Consider the following 27,600-nt stretch of genomic DNA (forward strand, 5'->3'; position numbering starts at 1 on the left):
ATGGTGAGAGTTACTATTAAACAGTTTATAGTTAGTTGCCTCTCTTACCCCAAGTCTTGGCTTTGGAAGATTCAAAAGAATAAACATGTATGAATCTATGATAAAATCCATTGCCTACTCCCTGCAGGACATACCCCTCATCTCCCCTTTTTCAGCTCCAAGCTCTCACACTAGGTGGTGGGAGACCATCTTTGGGACTGTATGGTCCCACAACAACCTGAAGTGAACCTAGGACCTTGGCCTGGGCTCTCTCACTCCTCTTGGGAAATGGAAGTTTCCTTGTATGGGCAGTGGGGGTGATACCAGCTACTGCTCATTGAGCCGTACGTGTGGTGCTGGGCCAAATGCTTTAAGTCCACCTTTTGATCTTCACAACCCACTGGGGGACCAGACATGTTATGTCCATTCTTAGCAAAAACACAGGCTTGAAGACATTTAAAAAGTTGCCCGTGGTTCCACAACTAGGAAGTGGTAGAACCAGGATTCAAGTCGAGTCGCGTGACTCTGAAGCCACTGGGCTAAGCTTCTTCCTCACCTGCCAGCCACCAGCCAAACTTGGGATCATTCTCCTCGTCTCTCTGACGCTCCAGGGCCTCTCCTCCCTGGGCCCAGTTTGTTTATAGGCCCACAAAACTGATAGGCCCACAAGTGTACTCAGACCTTTTACTAAAGCCCGAGGAGTTTCCAAGCTTGAGAGTTTTACAGCTGAAGGAGCATAAGCAAAGATTTCTCTTCTTGATTAAAGATGGGGCAACATGGGGCGCCTGGGTGGCTCAAATCGGTTAAGCGTCCGGCTTCGGCTCATGATCTCCCGGCTCGTGAGACCAAGCTCTGGGTCGGGCTCTGTGCTGACAGCTGAGAGTGTGGAGCCGGCTTCAGATTCTGTGTCTTCCTCTCTCTCTTCCCCACCCCCACTCACACTCTGTCTCTCTTCCAAAAATAAACAAACATTAAAAAAAATTGTTTAAATACAGGGCAACACTTAGATGGGGTGCCTGGCTGGCTCAGTCAGTACAGCATGTGACTCCTGGTCTTGGGGTTGTGAGTTTGAGCCCATGTTGGGCCTAGAGTTTACTTTAAAAAAAATGTTTTTAAATATGGGGTAACATCTCAAAAACCAGTTTCAATTCCATCCTGTTCTGCCAGTCTTGACCGGTGCCTCCTACCAAGCCCAGGGGGCTCTGGGTCAACTCTTGAAACCTCTTTCTGCAGGTACTGCTTTGGTCTTTGGTAACCTCCTTGAAAAGAGGCCTTGCACTCTTACTGGAAAAATCCATGTAAAATAAACCTATTTGGGGAGGGAGGTGCAGGAACCTCTGTTAAACAAAATCATTAAGAACACTTTATAACTTACTGTGTTCTGTAGATAACACTAACCCTATCGGGAGGGGACTGGCCAAGGCACCAGTGAGGCCAGTTAGGAAGGAATGCTTTCCTGCCATCTTTCCTTCCTAATTCCACACCAGCTTCTCAGAGCAAAAGTTGGCTGTAGGCTAACTTCACAGGCTCTCTAGGGGCAAATCCTAGCCAGGTGCCTTTTCCAAACTGCTTCCACGTACTTGGAATTTTCCTGGGAAGTCAGCATTTGGACAGAGGTAGCACTTTTCTCCCTGGAAAATAATCTCCCCCATTCTTGGGCCTCCCTTCTTCCTCCTCATGCGCAGCCAGACTCTGGGAACCTTCTTTGGGAGCCTACATCTGTGTCTTAGGTCTTCCTCTCCAGCCTTTTCCCCCTGGCCTGGTTTCATCTGCTCCAACTCCCATCTTGCCCATTATTAAGAAAGACCACAACCGTCCCTCTCTCCCAACCCACGTTCTGAGGAGAAAAATGGCTCAGGTCTGGGTTAGGCTGGCCATAGGGAGGGAGCCAAATGGGCATATCCCACTCTTTTCTTTCTTTCTTTCTTTCTTTCTTTCTTTCTTTCTTTCTTTCTTTCTTTTTCTTTCTTTCTTTCTTTCTTTCTTTCTTTCTTTCTTTCTTTCTTTCTTTCTTTCTTTCTTTCTTTCTTTTAAATTTAATTTATTTTTTAAATTTACATCCAAGTTAGCATATAGTGCAACAATGATTTCAGGAGTAGATTTAGCCTGCCCTTTTCTAGGGTCACTGAGGCTGGCATCCCAGGGACAGTGGTTAGGGCCAGCGTCAGCTCCGCTCTGTGGGCGCAGGCCAATCAGACTAGGCTAGTCCCCCCTCCCCCTCGCTCTCCCGCCAACCCCCTTGCGGCGCCCTGCAAGTCACAGCCAGGCCCATTTCCTCTCAGTCAAGCTTGTCAGTCTCAAGCCAGCCCCGCCCTGGGGGGGGCTGTCAGTCATCGGTAAGCCACGCCCCCTAGGGGGCGAAGCCAGTCAGCGCAGAGTCCCGCCCCTCCTCTGGCCCTTGTCAATCAAAGTTAGGCTGGGCTCCACCTCCTTTCCGTTTCCCAGGCAACGGCTTTATCGCCGCTGGCCGGAAGTGCAATTGTTCATCCCTACCTGAGCTAGGAACCTACTATCAGGACACCCGCTTTCCGGGTGTCCTCGGTCCCGGACCGTTACAGCCGCCAGATCGCCTCCCTCCTTTCCAGTTTCGAAGTTCACGAGCGCCCCAGCGCCCGCCCTTTGACTTCCTGCCCGGAAATCCGCGACGTTTTCGAGGAATCGCGCGATGCCTCTCCTGGGTCCCAAGCCCGGATTTTTCCGCGGCCTACCCGACTATTGGCCCTGCCACTTGCGCTTGCATCCCACAGTTCAGGAAACGTTTACTGAACTAAGAGTGGCTCTATGCTCGGTGCTGGGTAGAAATGGCCTGTTGGGTGAACAGAGTCCTTCCCCATCTGCAGGGACACAGCCTGTGCCCAGCAGTCATTAAGATGTCTTTCCCTCCTCCCCTCTACGTCAATCTCCCTGCCTGTTACAGCGATCTCGGTTTTGATGCTGCTGCGGAGGCATTCTTTTGCTAGGAATTGTGGAGGAATCTTGGCCCAGTTGCATCATACCCTCCAAGGGAACTTCCTGGGCAGCTCCCTCCTTTCTTTCTAAATATACACACCTTTTTCCTCACGGGCAGTCCTCCCAACTCAGGCTGCCAGAAGGATAACCGCAGGCCCCAGTTTTGGGCCCCAGCCTCCTCCAGCTTTTTCTTTCCTCCTTCCAATCTGAAACCAGCAAGGTTCTGAAAACTGAATAACAACCCTTAGAGCAGGGGAGGAACCCTGCATAGCTTGGGCTACAAACACAGCCCCTCCCTCCCCAACCCCATACATCCAACAGGGAAGTAAACCCGTCCCCCCTTTTTTATTTCAATATATTTTTTTTAGTGTTCATCTATTTTTGAGACAGAGAGAGACAGCGGGGGAGGGGCAGAGAGAGGGAGACACAGAATCTGAAACAGGCTCCAGCCTCTGAGCTGTCAGCACAGAGCCCGACGCGGGGCTCGAACTCACAGACCGCGAGATCATGACCTGAGCCGAAGTCGGACGCTCAACCGACTGAGCCACCCAGGGGCCCCATTATCTTCACTTTTTTAGAACAAATTGTGATAAAACACACATAACACAAAATTTACCATCTTAACCGTTTTTCAGTGTATAATTGGTAGTGTTAAATATATGCACATTGTTGTGAGACAGGTCTTCATAACTTTTTCATCTTGCGCATCTGAAACTCTGTACCCATTAAACAACAGCTCGTATATTCACTTTTTAATGCCCACACCACCCCTAGTACTGCCTGACTCACAGTAAGTACTCAATACATGTTTGCTGAATAAATGAATGTGGAATGCAAAAGAGCCCTAAAGCTCACTCATAGGTTGGTCCTAGGTAAGATCACCAGCAGTGTCTCTCTATTTTATTACTCCTCAGCAAACCTAAAATACGTCACAAATTCACAAAAGAAACAATGGTTCGCCTCTTTAGTGACTTTCAGCCTGGACGATGGGGGAGCCTATCCTCCCCGGGAGGCATATCAGAACCTTGGGGCTTGAAAGGTCCCTCAGGCAAGGTGAAGCTTGCTCTAGCTGTGTCCCTACACATGATGGCCAGTGAGAGGAGGGGCTCAGCCCCCTCTCTTTTCCAGGGCACCACGGCACAGTGGGGTGGGGGAGGTGCTGGGTAGCAGTGATGTAAGATTAAGCATCACCCTACAATATACCTGGAAGCATTCCTTTTTATGATACTCAAGCCCTCTGCTGGGTCAGATTCTTCCTGCTGGATTTGCTTTCACTGCTAGTGATTTTCTTCCAGCGCCCCATTTCTGCAAGCTGGCTTCTGACACCTAAAGCCCCAGGCTGTCAGACTACCCTGCTGCTATCTGATCTCTGAGTTGTGGATAAGATTCAAGTTCTTTTTCTTTGGCCGAATCGGATGACTTCCATTCACTTGTCCCAAACTTTCCAAGACCACTAGAGGCTTGCTGTGTAAAGGAAACAGACAGACTCCCTAAATCTGTGGTTTCCCAACCATGTACTTAGGCACCCCAGAGCACTACAGTGAATTAGGACTGTGGCAAGATATTTTCAGTTTTCTTTTTTTAAAATTTTTTTTAACGTTTATTTATTTTTGAGACAGAGAGAGACAGAGCATGAACAGGGGAGGGTCAGAGAGAGGGAGACACAGAATCTGAAACAGGCTCCAGGCTCCAGGCTCTGAGCTGTCAGCACAGAGCCCGACGCGGGGCTCGAACTCACGGACCGCGAGGTCACGACCTGAGCCGAAGTCGGACGCCTAACCGACCGAGCCACCCAGGCGCCCCGATATTTTCAGCTTTCAAGGGAAGCCCAGCATACTCCACATATGCTGGACACTGCACAAACTGCTAACTCAAGTTCGTGGTTTCAAAATTAGATTGTGCTGCATTACTTTCAATGCCTTTGCAAAACTGGGTTTCTGATGTGCCAAAAAGCAAGAAGTACACAAAAATCAATGGGGCACAGGCAATGAGGGTGACAGCAGCCAAGCTGGTTCCAAGTGTGGACAAGTTTTGCAGATCTCAACAGGTGCACACATCCTGTTAGTAAGTAATCAAGGTTACGAATTATATAAAAATATTCTCCCCCCTCCCGCAATGTATGTGGATTTGTTTTTCAAACAGGTACAAAGGAGTTAGGACAGAAATATGTACTGAATTGCTTGGACCTAAGTACTTACACAGAACTGTTAGATATCTCTTTTGGCCTAGGGCACTGTGAAGAAAAGTGGGAAGCTAAAGGTCCCATTGGAACCCATAGGAAGTTTGAGAACCCTTGCCCTAAATGCATGAAGGAAGAAATGAAGGCATGAGGGAGTACCACTAGGTTGTACTGGGTCTCAGACCTGCCCTCTACAATCTCCAGGCACCGTGCCTTTGTAGGAAATTTTCTCGTATCGAATTCTTGATAATTCTTTGTGGGAAGTTCTAACCTTGTTTCAGCGATCCAGGTTGTTCACACCATGTGATCAGAGGGTGGCGGAGAGTCCCGAGGGACTGGGAATGGTGGCGGTAACTTAGAAGCCAGAGCCTGGTTGGCGGGGCCAGCTGAGAGCCGAAGCAGAGGAGAGAATGAAGGCCGAGGAAACTGGGGCCGCTGCTTGTCCGGCTCTGCTCTGCATTAGGGGGTGGGGAGCCAAGCCTCCCTTAGGACACTCCCTCCCGGAGACCTGCCCCACATTGCGTCCCCTGGAGGCCACACTGGGTCCGTTGGCTCTGACGGACAAGCTATCGCCTCACCACTGGGAATCTGAGGACCTTTGAGCCCCAAATCGTCCCGTGGAAAGGAGGCGTGGCTGCCAATGGGGCCCCACTCAGGGATGCGCTCCTCCCTCCGTCCCCACCCGCATCCTCAGGTGACTAGCGGACGCCTTTCCGGAGCGGAGACGGCGGAGCCGGCGGGTCCCTGGCTCCCCGGCTCATACATTAAAGATGCCGAGGCGCCGGGACTGCGGTGCCACAAGCATGAAGACAAATTTTTAATCCCGAGCAAGAAGATGCCGGGAGATGGGGGGCGCGGGAGAAAAATGAATTAGGTTTTTATTATGTGTTTTATTATGCTGTAATTGAACAGGATTAGGTGAGAATACAATATATTTCTGGGGCGGCTGGAGGGGGAAGGGGGCGGGAGAGAGGCTTCCAGCGAGCGAGCGAGAGACAGCGAAGCCCGCGGAGAAGACGCGGTTCCAGAAAGCAGGGGTTCCCAGGGGAGGACAAGAGCGGCGCGGACCGCGTCCGGGGCTGGCGGGGGGTGGGAGTGGGGCACAAGCGTGACCCGCACCCCCCAGCCCCCGCAGTTTGGGCCACATGGGGATGGGTGAGGGAGACTGTATCGGTAGGACTAGGTTAACTACAGGTCCCGCTAGTATATGCTGGAGGGGGTGGGGGTGGGGTGGGCTTGAGAGCTGGAGGGGCTGGAAGCTCACAAACCCGCTCCAGAAGGGAAACTGAGTCGCAGAGGGCAAGGGGCGCAGCTGTGAAAGACAAGGCGCTCTGGAGTCGTTAGGGTCCCCGAAAGCCTGAGAATCCACACTTGCTTCTCACATCTCTGCCCTGCACACGTCGGGCACAGGCCTTGTGGGTCAGCAACATCTCGGAGAGCCCACCTAGTGCCAGGCCCTTCCTTACTGCAGGGCCATATCCCGTCCCACTCCTGTCACCTCCGAAAAGATCCATTCTCTACTCAGGTCTAACCCAGCACCCCCACCCACCGAGCCCTGCGCCCCCGGGAGGCCTCCTCAGGGAAAGGGCACCCAGGTGAGCCCCCGCGCTGGGCTGAGCTAACCGCCCTCCACCCCTGGAACCGCCTCCCTCCCCGGAGCTCTCCTCTCGGTCCGCGCAGACCGGGCAGCTTCATTAAGGGCCGCCGCCAGCTCCGCGTCTCACCTGCTGCAGCGCCCCTCGCGCTCCACCGGGGACCCGCTCCTGGCGGTGATGAAGAGGCCCATTAGCCGCTTCTACCTTTAGGGCGGACTGGGCCGCTCTCCCCACCTCCCAATTAGGACATTAGAAACCGTCAACCAAGATTAATCGTTGCCCGGCTCCGGGGCAGGGAGATGAGCCCAGATACCGCGGCGGCGCCGCGCATTCCGCTCGGGCCAACTTGGTGTGCGCCCGGCGTACCACCTGCCGCCGCCGGCCCGCCCTCCGCCCCCTAGGCTCGCCTGAAACTCTCAGGTGAGCCCCACGGTGGGGTCCGGAGTGTCAGAGGCCGGAACCCTAGTCTCTGCTGGGTCTCCGTCCTGGGCGCGCTCCAAGGCAAGGCGCGTTGGGGAGGAAGGTGCGCCCTCTCCAGGAGACTCCCTCCCCCACCCCGTTTTCCCAAAGACTCCACTGAAGGGCTTCTGGTCTTCAATGATGGACTGACCATCGCGCTCTCAGAGAGGCTTCCTGGACCCTCTCTTCTCCAAGTGAATCCCTCCTCTTATTCTCGCTCATTACTCGTCGTATTTTTCAGTAGGTGTACCGTATGTGGGCTTTTGCTTTCATTTGTGTGGTTAGATCATTGCTGTCTGTCTCCCCCCACTGGACTATGGGCTCCAGGGAGAAGTACCGTGGTTTTGCTCACCTTGGGCTCTGGAGCACCTTCAGTAACCGTGTGTTGAACGAGTTAGTGGGCAACAGACGTTCCCTGTGTCTTTACTGAAACATCTGCTTCCTGCGCAAGCCCCCTCCGTTCGCTTCTCCAACACCATCTTAGCACCTGCACTCTTCCTTCTAGTTCCTATCATAATTGCGACTTATTAATTATTTCCATGATTGTCCATTCAATGTCTTCTTCCCCTTGAGGCCATAAGCTCCCCTAGGGTCAGGCAGGGGCTGGGCACACAGCTGCACCCCCAGGCCTGCCAGCCGGACTCGGCACTTTGTCTGACAGATTGTTGTGTCTGAGGGCGCAGGAGCTCTAGAGCGCTTCCAACCCCATTCTTTGCAGACTCTGTGGCCTGAAGAGGCAACGTGACTTGCCTGAGGTTACACAGCTAGCTAGAAGCAAAACTAGGATGAAAACAACTTTTCTCTCTAACACGCTGTGATTTTTCTCCCAAGGTCTCAGCATCGGGACCCTGGGGAAGCCCCTTCTTAACTCTAAGGTCTCTAAGCCTTGGGGGGCCTTGGGGTGATCCTAGGTATCTCTTGTTTTGGAGATGGTGGTGATCCAGAACTAAACCCATCCCCCTCCCTGCAGGGTATGGGGTTCGAGGTCCAGAGACACCCGATACGCTGTGTCAACAGGGGCAAATAATTTCAGTTAAGTTTCAACTTTAGTTTATCTTCTCTGGAGGTAAAACTAGGGGATCCCCCTCTACCGCCCTGGAGGGATGTGAATTATCTCTGGTCTCCTTTCCCCCCCTCCCCCCACCAAAGTAGCACGGGGAAAAATAATGATTTGGAAGCAGAAAATGAAAGGAATACAGAGGGAGTGCTAAGACACAGAGAGTGGGGGCCTGATATTTTCCTCCCCCCATCAACCCCCCACCCCACCCCGTGTCACCTCTCCAGACCCCATACACTCTAGGGGGAGGGCGCGGGACTGGGTTTGGGGATAGGGGTAAGATCAATACTTCACTGGGTTTTGATGACCGCAGGCTTTCACCTTGCAGATAATGGGGTGAGCGGCGGTAAACTCTCACCGACAGAGCGGGCTCCCCCGGCCTTAATGAGATAATCAATACTTGTTCTCGGCTTAATTTCCATCTAATTGCTCTTTAACGACGCCGGATAATGGGCCGCCTCTTGTGAGGAGAGAGCTGGCTGGGAATCCGACCCGCCTCGGACTCCCGCCCCCCTCCCCCGGGCGGGGTGCCCTCTTGCAGGTGGGATGGGGGCGCACCCGGCTCCCGGGCGGGGCTGGAGCTCCCTCCTCCGGCCTCCTCGCCGGGTGCTGCCACCTGCCTGCGGTGTTCTCCGCCTCCGCAGGGGGCGCTCCAGGCCTTGGCTGCGGGATCCCAGGCAGGGCGCCCAGTTCTAGGCTCCGGGCCATTCACCTGACTGGGTGGGACACGGAACCGCGCGGTGCCCTCGCTCCCCCAGACCTAGCCTCATCCTCCCTGCTACCCACCGGGCCAGGCAAGTGGAGGCTGAGCCCCCCCGCCGAGGTGAAGGGCCTCTGAACAAGTCCTTTCCTCCTTGTCCTTCTCCCGTCCTTGCACTGTGGGGCGCCGTGTCCGCGAGGCTTTCGGTAAAATGCTGCACCTAAGAAAGGCTCCCATCCAAATTTTCCCTGTGAGCTAGCTGGGCTAGTCCTGCACAGGAAGCTGGTTGGTTACCACAGACCCCTCAGACCAGGAGCGGGGAGGGGCAAGAAGGGAGGAAGGCATGGGTGGGACCCCTAGGCCTCATGGCTCAGAGGCTCACATTGTCCCCCAGCTCAGACGGCCACCCGCTTTCCATTCGCCAGAAGCCCCCACCCCAACCCCCCATAGCCAGGAGAGTTCCTGTCAATACCAGCAGCTCAGCCATCACTCTCTCACCTTCTACCTACCTGTCTCAGCACTAGGAGCACCTGGAGAGGCCTTCCCCAAGGCCTCTCGAAGGTCCTGGCATCTCAGGAGACTGATCCCATCTCCCCCCTCCCCCGAGCTCATAGCTCTCGTCTTCTATTAATACTAACCCCGAGGCACTTTGGCCTCAGGTGCCCAAATGCTTTAACCGAGGATGTGCCCCATCACCTCCCCGCCTCCCGATTTTCTGCTGACTGGACATATACTCACCTGCATCTCTACTGGTTGGCTCTTGAATATGGGGCATTTAAACTTATAAACCACCAGCTGGAGTTCTGGCTCTAGCTGCCCTGAAGGTAGCAGATAAAGATAAGAGTGATAGTGTCAGGACAGTGTGATGGTAGAATCATGCCCGGGCAGCCCCAGGTTCAAGTCTTGACTCTGTTGCCTACTGGTCAGTGTGGCAGTGGGCAAACTTACCTACGGGTCTGAACCCCAGTTTCCTTATTTATTCTTTTAATGTTCATTCATTTAAACTTTTTTTAAAAGTGTATTTGTTTTTAGAGACAGAGCAGAGGAGGGGCAGAGAATCTCAGGCGGGCTCTGTGCTCTCAAGCGCACAACTCCATCTCACGAACTGCGAAATCATGACCTGAGCTGAAACCAAGAGTTGGACTGAGCCACCCAAGAGCCCCAATGTTTATTCGTTTGAGACAGAGACAGAGAGACAGATCATGAGCAGAGGAGGGGCAGAGAGAGAGGGAGACACAGAATCCGAAGCAGGCTCCAGGCTCTGAGCTGTCAGCACAGAGCCTGTCACGGGGCTTGAACCCACAAACCATGAGATCATGACCTGAGCCAAAGTCTCAGATGCTTAAACAACTGAGCCACCCAGGCGCCCGTCAGTTTCCTTATTTAAAAAGTAAGGTTCGGCTCAGGTCATGATCTCACAGTTTGTAAGTTCGAGCCCCGCATCGGGCTCTGTGCTGACAGCTCAGAGCCTGGAGCCTGCTTCAGATTCTGTCTCCCTCTCTCTCTGCCCCTCTCCTGCTTGTGCTCTCTCTCTCTCTCTCTCTCTCTCTCTCAAAAATAAGCATTAAAAAAATAAGTAAGTTTAATAAGCCTACCTTACAAGGCATTGTAAGTCTGCAACAAGCTAATGTATGTAAATAGCCGGCCACAGTGCCTGGCACACTGGAACCTTTGCTCAGCGGTAGCTGTTGTTGTTGTCGTTGCTATTGCCTTTTGGAGCCAAAGACCGATCTAGTTCAAGGATCATATCCGCAAAGGTTACAGGGGCAGGCAGGAGTCTTCAATGAGGCAAACTGGTCCCACCATCAGGACTAGGGTGAGCTGGAGAGGGCCAGACCCACCTAAAACAGCAGCCACTACTTATGCTCAGTGGTTGCTAAGTGGACCAGATTCCCCAGGTTTTCTTTTCTCTCTCCCCCCGCCCCACTCCCTCTTTTTTAGCAGCACCAGCGGCTTGATAGCTTGATATTAGCTTGACTTTTCTTACCTCCCTATCTCAGCACTAAGAGCAGCGGGGAGTTCTCCCCCAGGCCTCCCTGAGCATCCTGGCCTGCCGACGCTGCCCCCCACATTCTGGATTTTTATGCTGAAATATTGGCAATTAGTTAGAAACCCAAAAACCCTGTGCCGAATACAACATGTCCGAAGGCTGAATTCACCCTTGTCTCTCAGAGGAAACTGAGGTTCAGGTGGGTCGCAGCTGCTGGCAAAGCTGATGGGAAGCCTGGATGCTAAGTTCAAGCAGGAACTTCTGTGAGGCCCTTCCCACACTGTCGGCCTTTTCAGCTGCCGCACGCTGCAGATGCTGCGAGTGGCTGGACCAGTGGCACGGTAGCCTTCGCTCTTGGGCTAAATCCAAATTCTTTAGAAACGTTGTAGACAGCCGGCGCGAAGTCACGTCTCGGGACCCTTGGAGATCTCCGCTTTTAGCTTAAAGCACCATTTTGTACCCATTTCTTGAACTCAACCGCAGTGTGATTCTACTCAACGGATTCCCCACTTGGGTCTCCCTCAATGGGGGGACCGAGCCAGCAGGAGGTTCGCTAGCCACGGTTCTCCTGTGCCCTCTCTTGGTACCTCTCTTCTCACACCTTAACCACTGGGGAAGAGGAGAGAAAGTGTACAAGTGTGTCCGGGGTTTCATGTGGCTTCATACTGACATGTAAGGCTTATGGACTTTTGGACATGCTCAGAGGTTCATGCTGAGTCTCGTGTTTGTTCTTTTTTTTATTTTTTTAAGTCCATTTATTTATTTTGAGAGGGAGAGAAGCAGAGGGAGAGGGAGAGAGAGAATCCCAAGCAGGCTCGGTGCTGTCAACATGGAGCCCGCCATGAACCGAACCATGAGAACATGACCTGAGCCCAAATCCGCAGTCTGACTCCCGACCTCGGTTGGGAGAGCCCCGTGTTTGTTCTTTACCGCCCATCCTTTCTACCATGTTTGTTCTGTTAGTGCTGAGTTGCCCACACTGAGCAGAGATGGCGGTTACTCTTTGCCTAGGATTATACTCACCTTATTCTGATTCTTGCCCGGGGTCAAGAGGTTTCTATGTGGTGCGGTTGCCTAAAAGCCAAGTAGTTCCTAATAGTGTTCTTTCTGTCTTCCATCAGCCCTTGAGAAAACATCCTACCGTTTCTTCTTTGGAGTTCTGAGCATACATTTCCCAGATTCTTCCTTGGTTTCAGGGAAACCTTGGTTTCAGTTTGGAGAAGTCTCGGATGTTATTAACCTATTGCCCAACTCCCCACAGAAGCCAACACTGAACTGTTATACGTTAAAAGCAAAGGTTGAATAAATAAAAACGTTAAAAAAAATTAAAAAAAAAAAAAGCAAAGGTTGAAAGTGGGGTATGAGCGAAGGATACGGTCACAAACAAATGTAGTTTGGGGTCCAAAATCTTTTCCTGGTCAAATGGTCTCGATGGGGCTTCCAGACAGATGGCCTTACAGGGGTCGTCTTAGTTTTGGTTCCTCAGAAATCACATCCCGAGACAAGGTTTGAGTAGAAGTTGTTTATTTGGCAAACCCCCCAGAGAACACAGTGAGGGAGAAGGGAAGTGAGGGAAGGGTGGGGGGGGGGGGGGCGGAAACAAATAGAGGGTGCATCAGTGAGTGAGTTACCACTGAGGGTAACTGGGGCTCAGTCCCACTGGAGCCCTTCTGGAAGACCAGACAGAATACACCTCAGAATTATCCCACTGAAAGGAAACGAAGCAGAGGTATTTACCCTTCAACTCCTGCCCCTCACCTGATATGGCTTGCTCTTGGGTTAGCTCTGGCATTTTTAGCCTGCCCTGCTACCTGAGCTCACTCTAGGGGCTCAGACCCACGAGACTGTACAGGAATGAACTGTCTGCAGGTAAACTTTGGGGTGGCCAAGAGTAAATGCGTGGGGCATGGTCTGCATCTGCAGCAGAGGGAGACTTGTGCTCCAGGCTGGCCAGGCCTTGGCCATCTGGTTAATTCTCGTTGAGCATATCACTCAAGCAGAGTCAATGAAATGTTACCCTGTGATTTGACATATTGATGCTTTTTTTTTTCTGGGAGCCATAAATATGATGCAGGCTGAAGCTGTTTCCGGCCTTCTTCTCTGACTGCTTGGAAGAAAATGCTAGGGGCGCCTGGGTGGCTCAGTCAGTTAAGCGTCCGACTTCAACTCAGGTCACGATCTCGCGGTCCGTGAGTTCGAGCCCCGCGTCGGGCTCCGAGCTGACGGCTCAGAGCCTGGAGCCTGCTTCGGACTCTGTGTCTCCCTCTCTCTCTGCCCCTCCCCGGTTCATGCTCTGTCTCTCTCTGTCTCAAAAATAAGTACACGTTAAAAAAAAAAATTTTTTTTAAAAAAGAAAATGCTTGAAGTGGATTCCTCAGTTTGGTTGTACTGGTGTGACATTCAGGAGATAGGTCTGGGCCAGCGGTGGAAATTTGGGTATCATCTGGACATATAAAATAATGGTAGAATGAATGAAGAATCACTGTAGATGTCTCAGCAGGAAGTTATCTTGTTGGCCTCACTTACAGAAAATTGTCTTCAAGTAAAAAGCAAGGCAAGACTGAAGAGCCTGCCACTTTGGAGGACATCACTTGTCATTACCAGGTCTTTCCTTCAGAGTATGCCATAATGAACAGTTGACCTCCACCAGTGACCCTGGGACTCGGCCCTTGCCCCCAGCCTGCCCCAACAGGTAGATGTTGAGTGTGCAAATGTATATTTAGCTTTCTTGACAACTAGCCTCCTTTCCCTTCAATGATTTTTTTTTTTTTTAGATTTTATTTTTTAAGCCATCTCTAAACCCAATGTGGGGCTCAAACTCACAACCCCAAGATCAAAACCCGCATGTGGCACCGACTGAGCCAGCCAGGTGCCCCTTCCTTCAATCACTTTCGATAGTAACTTAAAAAGCAACTTATATACTAAGTGACATTTGGTTTAGTGTTATAGATTCTACAAGTTGTTCCCCTGGCATGTGCTTTAGTCTCCCATGCCCCGGAAGACCCACTTATTCACCTCATGGTACACAAACCTATACATGTAATAAAATTTCAATTATAAACACACACACACACACACACACACACACATGCACGCACCACATGAATGTATGTAAAAATTAGTGAAATCTGAATAAGGTCCATAGTTTGGTTAGCAGTTAATAGTATTGTAGCAATGTCAATGTCTGGGTTCTGTTAATTATACTATGGTTATATAATACGGTTTCATTGGGGTCGGGTGGGTGAGGGTACATGGGAACTTTCTGTGCTATTTTTTTATGTGTATTTATTTATTTTGAGAGAGAGAGAAAGAGAGCCAGCTGGGGAGGGGGAGAGAGAGAGAGAGAGAGAGAGAGAGAGAGAGAGAGAGAGAGAATCCCAAGCAGGATCTGCATTCTTTTTTTTTTTTTAATTTTTTTTAATGTTTATTTATTTTTGAGACAGGGAGAGACAGCATGAACGGGGAAGGGTCGGAGAGAGAGGGAGACACAGAATCTGAAACAGGCTCCAGGCTCTGAGCTGTCAGCACAGAGCCTGACGCGGGGCTTGAACTCACAGACGGCGAGATCGTGACCTGAGCCGAAGTCGGATGCCTAACCGACTGAGCCACCCAGGCGCCCCAGGCTCTGCATTCTTAGCACAGAGCCAGACTGGGGGGTTTCAAACTCAGAAACCGTGAGTTCATGACCTGAGCTGAAAAGTCAGATGCTTAACTGACCAAGCCACCCAGGCACCCCTGTGCCATTTTTGAAACTTCTATGCAAATATTAAATTATTTCAAAATAAAGTGGTTTTTTTTTTTTTTAATCCAGGGGAGGAAATCCTTGTGGACTGGCCATCTTAGATCTTAGGCTCTACAGTATTTACTTAATGGCTAAAATTGAAAAGACTGCCAATACCAAGTGTTGGCAAGGATGTGGCACAATGGGAGCTCTCATTAATTGCTGGTGACTATGTAAATTGATAGAGTCACTTTGGGAAAATGGTTTGGCAATAACTGCTAATGTTGAATGCGTGTATATCACATGAAGCAGCTACTCCATTCCTAGGTGTATCGCAATTTATATATAAATCAAAAGCAGGTAAAATTAAAATATGAAGTTAGAAATGGGTACCTAGTGGGGAAAGGAGGGATTAATGGTTGTGATGGGACATGAGGGTTTCTGGCGGTTTTAACCATGTTCTATTTCTTGACCTGGATGATGATCACATGAGTATTAATTTTGTAATGATTAATTGACCTATATCTCTATTTTGTGCACTTTTTCTGTTTGTCTTTTATACTTCAAAATGGGAAAAAAAGTTAAAAACAAGAACAAGAAATGTAGAGAGAATCTAAATGACTTAAACATCCTTTCTAAGTTTATTAGTTCAAAATATGGCCAAGTCATCAGGTCAGATGGAGCTACAGTCTCCATCTCAAAGGTGGATGGGACACTGAGGGTGGGACAGAGAGAATTGCCTCCTGGGATATAGGAAGAGTAAACTAAAGAAATTTTCGCCTGATCTCTCTCTGCATGTCTTAAAGCTCATTTTACTTGACTTAATGCCTAGGTATTCCAGACAGCTCGTCTCCTGAGTATCCCAACTTTCATTTGGTAATATTATTTGTAGCCACATTATAATGTGTATCTGCCCACCTGGCTGTCCCAACTTTCTAAATTTATCTCAACATCCTAAATCTACCTAGAAAAAATAGCCTCTAATTTTTTATTATGGAAAATAAATTTTACAAAATAAAGGAATAGTGAGCTGTATACTCAACGATTTGCCTCATTCTGAATTGTCTTAAGGTGTTTACTGATATACATGGCAAATATTTACACAGTAATGATTAGTATCCAGATCCTTCTCCTTTTCACTTAACCTTGTTTTCCTACACATATTTTGACTAAGTTCACCTATTTGTCATCATTGGTATCTACAAGGTATTCCATCTTAATTATCTGTTGAGCCTTCTTTGACTTAACTGGTTCTAATGTTCTCAGAAAACACAATTCCTCTGTATCTGTCTCTCATGGGTCAGTTTGGACCATTTGTTTCACTTCTGCCTCTTCATCAAAGTGTCAACCCCCCTATTTTCACCAGCCATGTCAAAAGAGGCTGGTGTCAGGTTGGAAGGTGTGATCCCTCCCAAGTAATTTCTTACCCGGTTACACACTGATCTTTTACCCTTGTTTCTTCTTCTGCTGTTCATCTGTACAAGACCCATTTCATTCTATCATTATATCTAACAACTATTTCATGGGTCAGTGGCTGAAAGTGAAGATACGATAGCCTGTGAACTCCAGGCTATGAATCACGGTGGAAAGCAAACTACATTCTATGCCTCCTCCTCTCAGTACAAGCGTCTACAGTCAAGGGTGGGGAAGAGAAAGAGGCAGTACTATGTATTCTTCAAGACACTGAATGGGAATAGATGTTATTGAATGTGTTTTGCAGTCTGAATTGGATTAGTGTCAGATGATGAGGCTCTGGGAACATAGCTAGACTTTCAAATTGTCTTTTGCAAAAAAAAATCCCTTCTAAAAATATTTTTTACAATATGTGGTGTTTTTCCAGGAACACATCTTTACTTAATAAAAGCCGATCTGTACCGTCAACATCTTTGGTGCCTACTGTATGCACGGTCTTGTTCTCATCGCCAACCGCATGCCCACCAGAGGGCGCTCGTTCCCCGTCTATCCAGCCTTCAGCGACTCCGAAAGTCTAAATTAAACTTGACTTTCACACACAGGAAGTCTTTCACATTTAATCCTCAAATATTTACCAAGAATTTACTGTGCTGCTAGGCGCAGGGCTAGGTGCGCAAGATACAGTGAAGAGTCAGACACGATTCCTAATGTCAAACGCTTAGAGCATAGCAAATACTGAAAGTAAACAACCGGCTACAGTAAAGTGGGGTAAGTAAAGAGTGTGTAGGTCCGGGGAGTTTGCTGTTTAAATACTGGCTCCAAGTCTTAGAAGCCGGTAACAATTCATTTTGAGATCCCCGACTGCTTCCCCTCTGTATACTGGGAGTGATCACCCTCAAGGCATTTTGTAATTCAGAGTCAGACTTCCCTGAGTGGCTCCATTAGTTCCGCAATTTCAAGCCCCTTCCTACCCACTCTCCTGTTTTTCTCAGGACTTCCTGCAGTTTTCTTACAGTTCACATCTGCCCCAGGTCAACATTTCAGTTGACCCCAGGGCAAAAGACAGGGGTTTACCCACAAATATCAGCCATCGCCGGCCCCGCCCATTCTTTTTCCGGTTTAAAACCCGCGGGCCTTTCCTGCTCCGAATTCCTAGGCTTCCTGTTCAGGTTCTCGCGATAGTTGTGAGATCGCGCGCGAAGTTTGCTCCCTGTCCCTCCGGAGTTTGGGGGACCACAGTGACTGTGTATCTGTTTTCGCCCACCTCATCAGAGCCTCCTCTGGCCAGGAGTGACGTGCCCGCGGCTAGGGAACCCCTAAGTGGAAGGGCTTGTCCAAGTTGAGGTCCGGACTGACAGTGCTGGGCCGCATCAGGGAGTTGGACTCTCCAGGCCTCCAGTACGCATGCGGAGCGGATCCCCCTGGGCGGTCGGCAGGCTGCCGCCAGCCCTGAACTTCGAGGTTAGTCAGGAGGCCTCGGAGGCCGCTAGGCTGGGGGCCAGGTCCTTCTGGCCCGAGACTGGCTAAATACTGTCACCTCCCCCGCTGCAAAGCGCAGTTTTCGCCCCCTACACACTGAACTGCTGCGCGGCTTCTGTAAGCCGCTAGGGGCAGGCTAGGGCGGGGCCTGGCCGACCCCCTGTAAGGCGGGCGGGCCTCCAGGAACGCTCTCCTCCCCGCCCCCAGCCCAAAGTGCCACGGTGGCGCCGGTGGCGGCCGCGAAACCAAATGCCTCCGGCCCTGCCGGCCTTGGAACTAACTATAACCTATAATCCCGACCCGGAGCGAGGTCCGCGGGGGAGGCGCCCCGCCCACCTCTCCCTGCGGCTGCTGGTCGGCTGGGACCTCTAATCTCCAGGTTCATCCGCGGGCTGAAGCACCTGCCGGATGTGGGGAGGGAGGACGAGGCCAGATGTGGTGAGGCAGATGTAAGCACCGAATCTCTGACCGACGCCTTAGTGGGGAAGCTGGGTGGACGAGACTGCAGTAGTCCCTGGGAAGCCAGCCCTGGGCTGCGGGGAGACTACATTGGTTGGCTCTGCCCTCCAGGAGCCAAGGCACCAGAGCTCCTACCGCCTCCGCGTTATGCAGCTGCTCTAGCAGACCCCAGGGACTGTAGAGTAGGATGGGACAAGACTTAGACCTTTATTCGGCTCTTTCGAGCTTCCCAGCCACCCTCATAGACCCTACTCCCAACCCCCCACCCCATCCTGCCCCGTCTTCTCCCAGCTTCGGTGTCCGGTTACGACTCCTCACTTCTCACTGTGACTTTGGCCCAGCTAGGGGAAGTGGCCCAGGAGGGTCCTGTGCGGCTGCATAAAATTGGCAGCTTCAAAACTGGAGGGAGGGGGTTGTGTGCGACGTCGAGAGGCGGGGAGAGGGGGCGGAGGAGTTGCTCTCTGAGTCCAAGCCCTTGGGCTCTCTCAGAGATCCTCAAGCCGGAGCAGAGGTGGCTGGCAGGCCCAGCCGTTTGTTGGCCTCTGCTTTCTTTCCACTGCCTGCTTTTTCGGACCGGAATCACGGCTGCTCTGAAGGGCTTAGTCCTAGACAGTAGGTGAGCACTCTGGGCCCCAGGGCATCTACTCTTTCCGCGTTTCCTCCCTTGTTAACAACTCCTTAGCTCTGGGGCCATCCATTCCCATCTACCTCTAGGACAGGAAGCTTCAGAGTTGGATGGTCTGTGGTGCTGCTGCTGGGGGTGTGTGTGTGTGTGTGTGTGTGTGTGTGCGCGCGCGTGTATGCTGGCGCCTGAGTTTTACCATCCTTTCCTCTCATCTGTCCCCAACCCCAGAAACCCGGTCCGATCAATAACTGGATGACTCCTAGAGAGTCACTGTGCTTCTGTGTTGAGGGTCTCCTTGACTCCAAGGCAGCAGGGAAGGGGGCAGTGCGTGGGTCAAACTTTGGTACAAGTAACAGTGAGGTTGCTTCTGACCTCCTGACCTGGCTTCCCTCCCTGGCAGGGTGCCACGAACGCGCTGATGCCCAGAGCGCTCGCAGGGCTTCCAGCTAACCATGCCACGGCTGCCGGCAGCTGCCCTGGCGCTGCCCTCGCTACTGCTACTGCTGGTGGTGCGGACGCCGCCCCCGACAGGCGCGCGACCGTCCCCAGGCCCCGATTACCTGCGGCGCGGCTGGCTGCGGCTGCTGGCGGAGGGCGAGGGCTGCGCTCCCTGCCGGCCAGAAGAGTGCGCCGCGCCACGGGGCTGCCTGGCCGGCCGGGTGCGCGACGCGTGCGGCTGCTGCTGGGAATGCGCCAACCTCGAGGGCCAGCTCTGCGACCTGGACCCCAGCGCCCACTTCTACGGGCGCTGCGGCGAGCAGCTTGAGTGCCGGTTGGACGCAGGCGGCGACCTGAGCCGCGGGGAGGTGCCGGAGCCGCTGTGCGCCTGCCGCTCGCAGCGCCCGCTCTGCGGATCCGACGGCCGCACCTACGCTCAGATCTGCCGGCTGCAGGAGGCGGCCCGCGCTCGGCCCGACGCCAACCTCACTGTGGCGCACCCGGGGCCCTGCGAATCGGGTACGCACGGCCCGGGGTCCCTACCCCTGGCGCTCGGGGCGCTCGAGGCACTGATCCCCGACCTCCGACTGAATTGGTCTCTGGCCAGCGGAGCGAAAAAGATGAGGCAGGGGAGTGCTCGACTTCAGTATAAGAGCCCGCGCTCGCTGCTGGTTCGCAGAGACTGCTGCCCTAAGGTGCGGTCCGAGCTTTGTCAGCAAGCTGTGTGCCCTGAGGCGCGTGAAAGCTCCAGACCCGGCCGGCGGGACGGACCCCTCTGAGGGAGCAGGCACATAGCCAATGATTGGTCTCTCAAAAGGGAGAGCGTGAAGAGACTCCCAGGCTTTGCCCAGACCGCTGGAGCCCAGGCAACGCGATTTGGGTTCCAGTGAGATGAAATCAGGTTTCACTTGGGCGGATTCGGATTCGCAGAGCAAGCTGTTAGCCCAGTCTCCCGCCTCCCTTCTCTTTCTTCTGGGCCCCGGGAGTAGTGAAGGAGGGGGCTCTTCCAGCTCCTCCCTCCCATCCCCGGTGGGGGTGGTGGTGGTGGTGGTGGTGCTGAGGGCCATTCAAGCCTCAGGTTTCCTTTGGCAGCTTTAGTAACTTTCGCTTCCTGAGCCCCTTTGAGGGATCTGGCCTGGCTGCGGCTGCCAGGAAAACAAACACCGGCAGGGTCCCAACACTTTACCCCGCAGCTTCAGGCTTTCTGCCTGCTGCCCAGATCTGGTTTCAGGTTCTCTGCCTTTCCCACGTGGGAATCCCCCCCCCCCCCGCCCCCTTCCCTGGTCCCAGAGTGGGGGGTAGGGGGAGGGCCGCTCTTCTGGTCTTTGGCAACTCCACTCGGTTAGGAAAGGGGGAGGGTAGGGGGAGGTGTCAGTTACAAGTATAGCAGGACAGGGGCCTAGAGGGTGGAATGAGGACAGGGGAGCAATCAGGGACAGAGTGTGGCTGCCAAGCTGAGGTGTGGACCTGTGTGCTTGTTCCTGTGCATCCTGTTGCATGTGCCTCGCCACTTCTGGGTTTGTACCTGTAGTACCCGCACCTGCATTTGCATGTACCTGTGTGTACATGTCACGTCTTGCTTATGGATGTGTATCTGCCTGAGCGTCTATTGTGTTTCCCTGCAAACCCATCCATGAGGGTTCATACATGGGCTTCTTGCTGGGCGAGATGTGCCACCCTGTTCTCAGGCCTTCCGCCTCCACCCCTAGAGCCCCAGATCGTGTTGCACCCATATGACATTTGGAACGTGACGGGACAGGATGTGATCTTTGGCTGTGAGGTGTTTGCCTACCCCATGGCATCCATCGAGTGGAGGAAGGACGGCTTGGACATTCAGCTGCCAGGGGATGATCCCCACATCTCAGTGCAGGTAGGATAGGGAGCAGAGGCCTCCCTTGGGCGCCCAGGGTCCCCCTAGAAGGATCCTGCTGACCCTTTCTCTGGCTCCAGTTCAGGGGTGGACCCCAGAGGTTTGAAGTGACAGGCTGGCTGCAGATCCAAGCTGTGCGTCCCAGCGATGAGGGTATCTACCGCTGCCTGGCCCGCAATGCTCTCGGCCAGGTTGAGGCCCCAGCTAGCCTGACGGTGCTCACGCCGGGTAAGGGGGAACCCTGGGCTCTGGGGACTGGGGGGACTGGTGGTGGATTCAGGGCCTCACATGTGCGCGCATGTGTGTGTGTGTGTGTGTGCGCATATGGGTGCACATGCAAGTATGGCTTTCTCGCAGTCTGGGACATGTGGGTACCGACAGCCCCTCGTTCCTGTTCTCTCTCCTTTGCCCACCTGTGTTTGCAGACCAGCTGAACTCTACAGGCATCCCCCAGCTGCCATCCCTACATCTGGTTCCTGAGGAGGAGGCTGAGAGTGAAGAGGGCGAGGATTACTACTAGGTCCGGAGCTCTGGCCTATGGGGGTGGGTGAGTGGGGACAGTATTCATCTCTGCTCTTGAAAAGACCTGAAAGGGGGAGTGGGGGCCTTTCATCACTGTAATGCCCTTAATAGGGGAGACGTGGTAGTGGTGAGTAGGAAGACAAAGTTGGAGGATAAGGAGAGAGGCAGAGACTAGGGGTGGTGGGATGCTAAGAGGCCCATGGAGGAAGTGCCCTGGCCAGGACAGTCTCCAGCGGGGACCAACCAGGCAGAAGACAGCAGCTGCCTGCTGGTCCCTAGGCTGGGTGGGGGTGTGGGGGCGCGTGAAGAGTGGGCACAAGGAGGCAACCAAGGTCCTCCATTTCTTTCTGAGAGCCCTCCCTCCAGCCCTGCTCAGCCAGTCTTTCTAACTACCCTTTACCACAGCCCCGGCTGTTATTTTTCTAGTCCCTAACCTTTGCCTAGCCTCAGTTTACCCTTCCTCAAAACTCACCTTCTAGAAATTTCCCCCCTCACCTAAGTCCCAATTGCACTTACTAACTGCAGTCCTCTTTGCTGTTGGCCATCTGTTGTCTAGAAAAGCATAATGGAGCATGGTTTAGTCCAGGGCAGTAAAATGGGCATTTGGTCATGACCGGCTTCTGTCATTCTGGAAACCCCACAAGGCCAGCACCATATCTTATACCACTCTGTATTGGACAATGCCTAGCACGGGACTAGGCACAGTAGGCACGCAATAAAGGATTTATGAACAAACTGAGTCACACGGATGCACAGATGGTTCATGCAGATGTGCACATGAAGACCACATTTCCTTGGGAGGCATCCAAAAGCTGTGGGTCCCACTCCCTAAGCACACGCCTGCCAGATGTACGGACGGGAAGCTTGAGCTGGGGCCTCCCTTGCCCTCTAGGGAGGAAGGCTGAAGCCATCTGGTTGGAGGGAGGGTATCTTCCCAGTCTGGTCTCCATTTGTGCTGGACTAGAGTTAGAGTGCCTGCCCCCTCTGTTCAGCCCACTCTGGTCCCCTCCCTAGGCAGAGTGGCGAACCAGGTCTATGTGGGTAGGGCCCCAGTGTAAAAGCACAAGCTGGATGAGGGAGGGGAGATGCTTGGCCACCAGTATGGACCAAGCCCTAGGATTCCCCTAGGAATCCACCCATTTCCTTGTTGAGACCAGACAGAAGTCAGGTAAGCCTGTTTCCTCATCCACCAACTGTGACCTGTCCTGTCTGGCTGAGGGTCCTTCACAGAGCCACATTTTTTTCACCCCCCACATCTCTCTTCACACTCTCCTTACCTAGCCAAGGGGCACTGGTGAGGTACAGTGTTTACTGAGTGATTGAAGCAGAAAATGAAAACTTAAGTTCGGGAGGCCTAGACCCTGTGTATGGATGGCGACAGTCTCCTGCGCGCCTGGGCTCCGCCTAGAGCCTGGCGCCACCACCGGAGAGATTGCAGTTGGCTCAATGTCTGAGCTTGTCCTTTGGGGCCCGAAGCAGGGAGCCCGGGCTCTTGGGAGGGGCGTGGTCAGGAATCCCAATCCGAGGGCTTGGCGGTGCCTCCCGCGGAACCGCAGGGCTCCTCCAGAGGCTAAGCCAGAGGACAGCTCTCATGGCCTAGTCCCGTCTAGAGCCCGGCGGCCCCAGAAACTGCGCTCCGCGGCACGAGCGGGTTGGATACCTGAGGCGAATTCCAAGGCGACCGCGGAAGCAGGAGTAGGGACGTGAGCAGTGTGCCAGGGATAGAGGGGTCGTGTTGTTTGGCGTCCGGAACAGAAGGTGGTGTGCTCCGGATTGAAGGAGGGGACGTGGTCAGGGTTCTGTGGAAGCCTGGGGATCCTTCCCAGGCTAGTTCTTCGAAGGGGACTCCGGCGCAGCTGTGCTCGAAGGCGCCCCCTGGCGGGCCCATCGATCCTACCGTGCCCACCTGCAGAGCAGAGGCTCCACCCAACCCAACCAGGGTCACACGCATGCCCGGAATCCGTACTCCTTGTTTGCTCATGCAGACTTTGTAGAGTATTCGCGTGCAGCCTCCTTACAGCCTCAGTTTCCCCCCTCCGCAACCCTGCTGGTTTAGGCCCCGCAGCCTGGAATAGAAGGAATCCCTGCTGCTCTACCCCCCCCACTCCCACCCCCTCCCCTCCTCTGCTCCGCGGACGGGCTTTAATAACGTCGCTGGAAAGTGACACGCGATTTATTATTAAAGTAATGCGGGGACGGGAAAGGTTTAATAAACGCGCTGCGATGCCGAGGATTATTCACCGCAAATAAATGAGAGCGCGGGCGGCGTTTTAATAAATAATTTCCCGCCGCTCCCGGGGGAAGAGAGGGGAAGAGGAGGGGGAAGCAGAGCCGCTGCCAGAACTCCGGCCTCGCCTCCCAACGGGTTTCCAAGCCTTCCCTGCGTTTTCTGTTCGAGGTTGCTCACCCCCGAAATGTGAGGTTCCGTGAGAGCTGACTCGAAGTGGCGGGAGGACCTCTGTCGCACCCCACTCCCTCACCTCCGGGATTTGAAGTGGTTTGGTTAAGATGAGCAAATGTACTTCCTTCCGACTCCAAGCCAGAGATCCGGAGTCAACACTGGACCGGTGCAGGAGGGGTTAACCGGGACCTGCTCCTCCCTAGCCGAGGGTACTAGGTCCCAGGGCCTGGCCATTCCCTCGGCTTTTGGCTGACTCCCGCTGGGCATCCAGGACACGATGTCGGGGGTACGCCGGGGGTCGGAGGGCTGTGTGTACAGGAGTGTAGGTGCCACACGTGTACAGATGACCTTGACTCGCTCCTCCGCCGTCGTGGGGAATCTGCTTATTACTACGAAGGCTCCTAGTAAAGGCCCTTGAGCATGCTGTTCTGAACAGAGGGAGTCTGGGTGAGGCCCAACCCTTGGCTCACTGGTGAACGGGGCTGGATTTGAGGGCTGAGCAGAACAGGGACCCCCAAAGAGGAGTCGCCCCTCCAACAGAAGCCTGGAGGCCCCAGAGGAGGAGTTCGACTTCGGAGAGGGGGCGAGTTTGCAGACTTTGGGGACGAAGGATATGTCCACCGCCCTGCTGGGTAGGGGAGTGACGGGGAAGCTCTTGGGGTACGCCGGCTCCACCAGTTTTGTGCCTTGGCCAAAAGGGGCGACATCTCTGGCAACACTTGGGAGTACAGGAAGTGGCAAAGGAGTGCCATCTGGTGGATATTTCTGGTTGCGGCAGCCAGACTTGGGCGGGGGGTGGGGGGGGGGGGAGCTTGAGACAGTTAAATTGACTGGAAATTTCTGAGTAAAAGGGTGCTTCTATTTGTATTCATTTATGTATGTGAGCGTGCACATGTAGGTACACGTACATATACGTGTATATGCGTGTGATATTTACATGTAATGTCTATCATATGTTCATAGTAGTTACATGTGTGTGTGCTTACCTGCATTTTATGAGGTGTGTGTATACATGTATGTATGTACATCACAATATGTTATATATATGGATTATCTAAAAGCATATGTGTATGCGGATAACCATGTAGACACGTATATGTATGTGTGTGCATAAGCATTGTATACATGGATGTATTGTTATTTGTGTATATACATGTATACACATTTGCAAATATATGTTCCATTATGTATTATACATTTATTTGCAAATATATGTTCCATTATGTGCCGTTCTTTCAACAAATACTTGTTATGTGCCAACATCATTGTAGGAACTGGAGGTACGTCACAGAAAGGCACATTGTCCCTGACTTACAGAGCTTACATTCTGTTCTAACATGTGCATGTGAATGTATGTCTACTTAGATTAATTATATACGTGTATGTTTACAGGATTACATGCACATGATTGTGTAACTCTGTCTACACATGTGAGGGGCAGACAAGCTTAAGCACTCTTCTGGTGGACTTGGAGATTTATTGAACTCTTTTTTGCTCAAAATTTCAGGTCCTATCACCTAGGACTCTATTCTAAGTGTGCAGACAGCTTAAGGCAGAGGGAAATAGGCTGGAGACACAGGGCCATCACCTCCTGGGATATATTTTGGTCACTTCCTCAGCCCTGTAAATGACTAGATTCTTTCTAAAAGGGTGAACAGTTATGGAAATCCACTCTGGGTAATGAGATGTTAATGAAGCTCAACTCTCACCTCTCAAAGCAAAGCACCTTGGGAGGAAAGTTTGAAGATTGGGATGGGTGGGAATGGAGTCTGGGAAGGTGGCGGTAGGAAGGAGTTCTCTGAGGGCAGTGGTTGGGGCATGTAGAGAGTAGAAGGGATCTGATCTGGAAGGTAGTGATGGGAGCTCTGGGAGTCAGTTGCAGATAATGGAGGGTGTTTTGAGAACTCCGGGAGGGATGGGCTGGTGGATAGAGATGGGGCCCAATGGGAGTAATGAGGTTAGGATTAGGGATGGAGTTGGAGGGTCCAGATATAGAGGCTCTGGTGGCAGTCTCGGGGTGGAACCTGGAGGCCAGCTCAGATGGAGTCATCCCTGCCTTTCTCCCCACTCTCCTTTCTCCATTCTGGGGCCCCTAATGTTCTCTAGTCCTCTCTGCTCAAGCTGGGTCCCAGATATGCTGGTGGCAGAGAAGAGCGGAGGCCGTGGGGCTTGGCCTGGCTCAGGTGACTCACTGGTAGGCGAGGTGAGGCACGGATCCCAACACCACTGGACCATGAAGCCTCATCCCAACTGCCTGGGTCATTGCCCGCCGCTTTGCCATTACCGCTTTCAGTTTGGGCTCAGCGCATGGGGTTCAAACAAGGGTGAGGCCTGGACCTGGGAAAGGTCACAGATCCCCCTCCCCACATACACCCACACATTCCTGGGACTGAATTAGGAAAGGTGCTTCTGAATGATTTCTTCCTTCTTTCCCTCCTTTGCTAGATGTTTTCCAGATGCAGTCAAGGCCAGAAGCCTTCAGGTACTATCCTCACCCTTGGTCTGTGGCAACACCTCAAGCCCAACTATTTCCCCCTAAAACCAGGGCTTCTGTCCCTTCGTTGCCTCTCTTCCCTTCCTTCAGTCTCTCTTTTCTTCCCAGGGTTGAGATCTTAGATCCCTGGTGTGTACAGGGGGAGGGGCTGAAGACAGAGGCTGGCTTTATTTATTTATAAATCCTAGCCTGAATTTATTTTTGACATTTTCTCTGCCAAGCGAGTGGCCGAAGGCTCTCTGAACAGGGTGGACAGTTATGAAAGCCAGCTTGGGTGACAAATGTTACCCCACAATCAAGTCTCACCTTGTCCCCTTGGGAGGCAGCACGACCTTGAGGGTGCAGAAGTGGGGTCTGGAGTTCCCTGGGAGAAAAGAGGGAGTCTTTGTGAGAAGAGAGAGGGTCTCCCGGGATGAGAGTTGAGGACTCAGGGACAAACACTTCCTACCTCCCACCCCACCCCCATCCCAGATCACTGAAGCAGGGCTGGAGAAGGCCCCACAGGCTTCCTGGACTCCCCTGACCCTCAAGAGACCCAGGTTTCAACTCTGGTTTCCCAGCTCCCCCTCCTCTGCAATGTGAACTAATGTTAGAAGGGTTTGAATTCTGGGGGTAGTAGTTGGGGGGGGGGGCAGTCTCAATGCCAGTGGTCTCTGAAGGGCAATGATGGGTCTTTGTGAGTAGAACTAGACCTCAGAGGTCAAGGATAGCCTGGCAAGGGCACATGGGGTTTTGCAGTACGGGTTTGAATGTCAGTTCTACTGCTTTTTAAGTGCATACCTGGGCAATTTTCTTAGCTTCCCTTCTTCTGTGTCCTCCTCTGAAAAATAATATAAAACTTACTCTGTAGGGGTTGTGATGACATTAGAGATCTTAGAAGTAATGTGTCTGGAACACAATAGTAAATGGTCAATTTTACTACTACTATTTGTGGGCTGATGAGTTGCATGGAGATGGGGGTAGGGTACCTAGTCCAGAGCTTCCTGCTGAAGTGTGTGTGTTAGAAGATGGGGTGACTGCAGTCTTAGTGCCTGCCTGGAGGGGGCCTTAGGAATTGGGCCTTTGGAGGAGGGAAAGGGCTAAGGCAGGGTGGGGATGGGTAGGAACTGAGCCTCCAGAGAACTTGGCAGTCTTTAGCCTCACCTTCAGCCCTCCTCAGGGAGCCCCTGTCACAACCCAGGGCTCTAGCTCTGAGCTTGCAGGGAGGGGCGTCCCCCAAACTCACCTCCATCCATCTCTTTTATCTGGGCTGCTGAAGGGCCGGAGCTCC

At 52.6% G+C, this 27,600-nt stretch overlaps 1 protein-coding gene across 2 annotated transcripts; it reads left to right on the plus strand.

The window, feature by feature from the left end:
- The first annotated feature begins 17,546 nt into the window (after window positions 1-17,546).
- Window positions 17,547-22,174, plus strand: KAZALD1 (Kazal type serine peptidase inhibitor domain 1). Of its 2 annotated transcripts, none has more exons than XM_058697529.1 (5): window positions 17,547-17,970; window positions 19,006-19,562; window positions 20,753-20,913; window positions 20,994-21,141; window positions 21,339-22,174. In XM_058697529.1, exons 2-5 carry the CDS (start codon window positions 19,058-19,060, stop codon window positions 21,431-21,433), a joined length of 909 nt encoding a protein of 302 aa, XP_058553512.1. In that variant the 5' UTR covers window positions 17,547-17,970; window positions 19,006-19,057; the 3' UTR covers window positions 21,434-22,174. The 2 variants fall into 2 exon arrangements, with proteins under 2 accessions (XP_058553512.1, XP_058553511.1); XM_058697528.1 differs by lacking the exon at window positions 17,547-17,970 and adding an exon at window positions 17,982-18,596.
- The last annotated feature ends 5,426 nt before the right edge of the window (window positions 22,175-27,600 follow it).

Source organism: Neofelis nebulosa, chromosome 13 (assembly GCF_028018385.1).
Source record: "Neofelis nebulosa isolate mNeoNeb1 chromosome 13, mNeoNeb1.pri, whole genome shotgun sequence".
Lineage (NCBI taxonomy): Eukaryota > Metazoa > Chordata > Mammalia > Carnivora > Felidae > Neofelis > Neofelis nebulosa.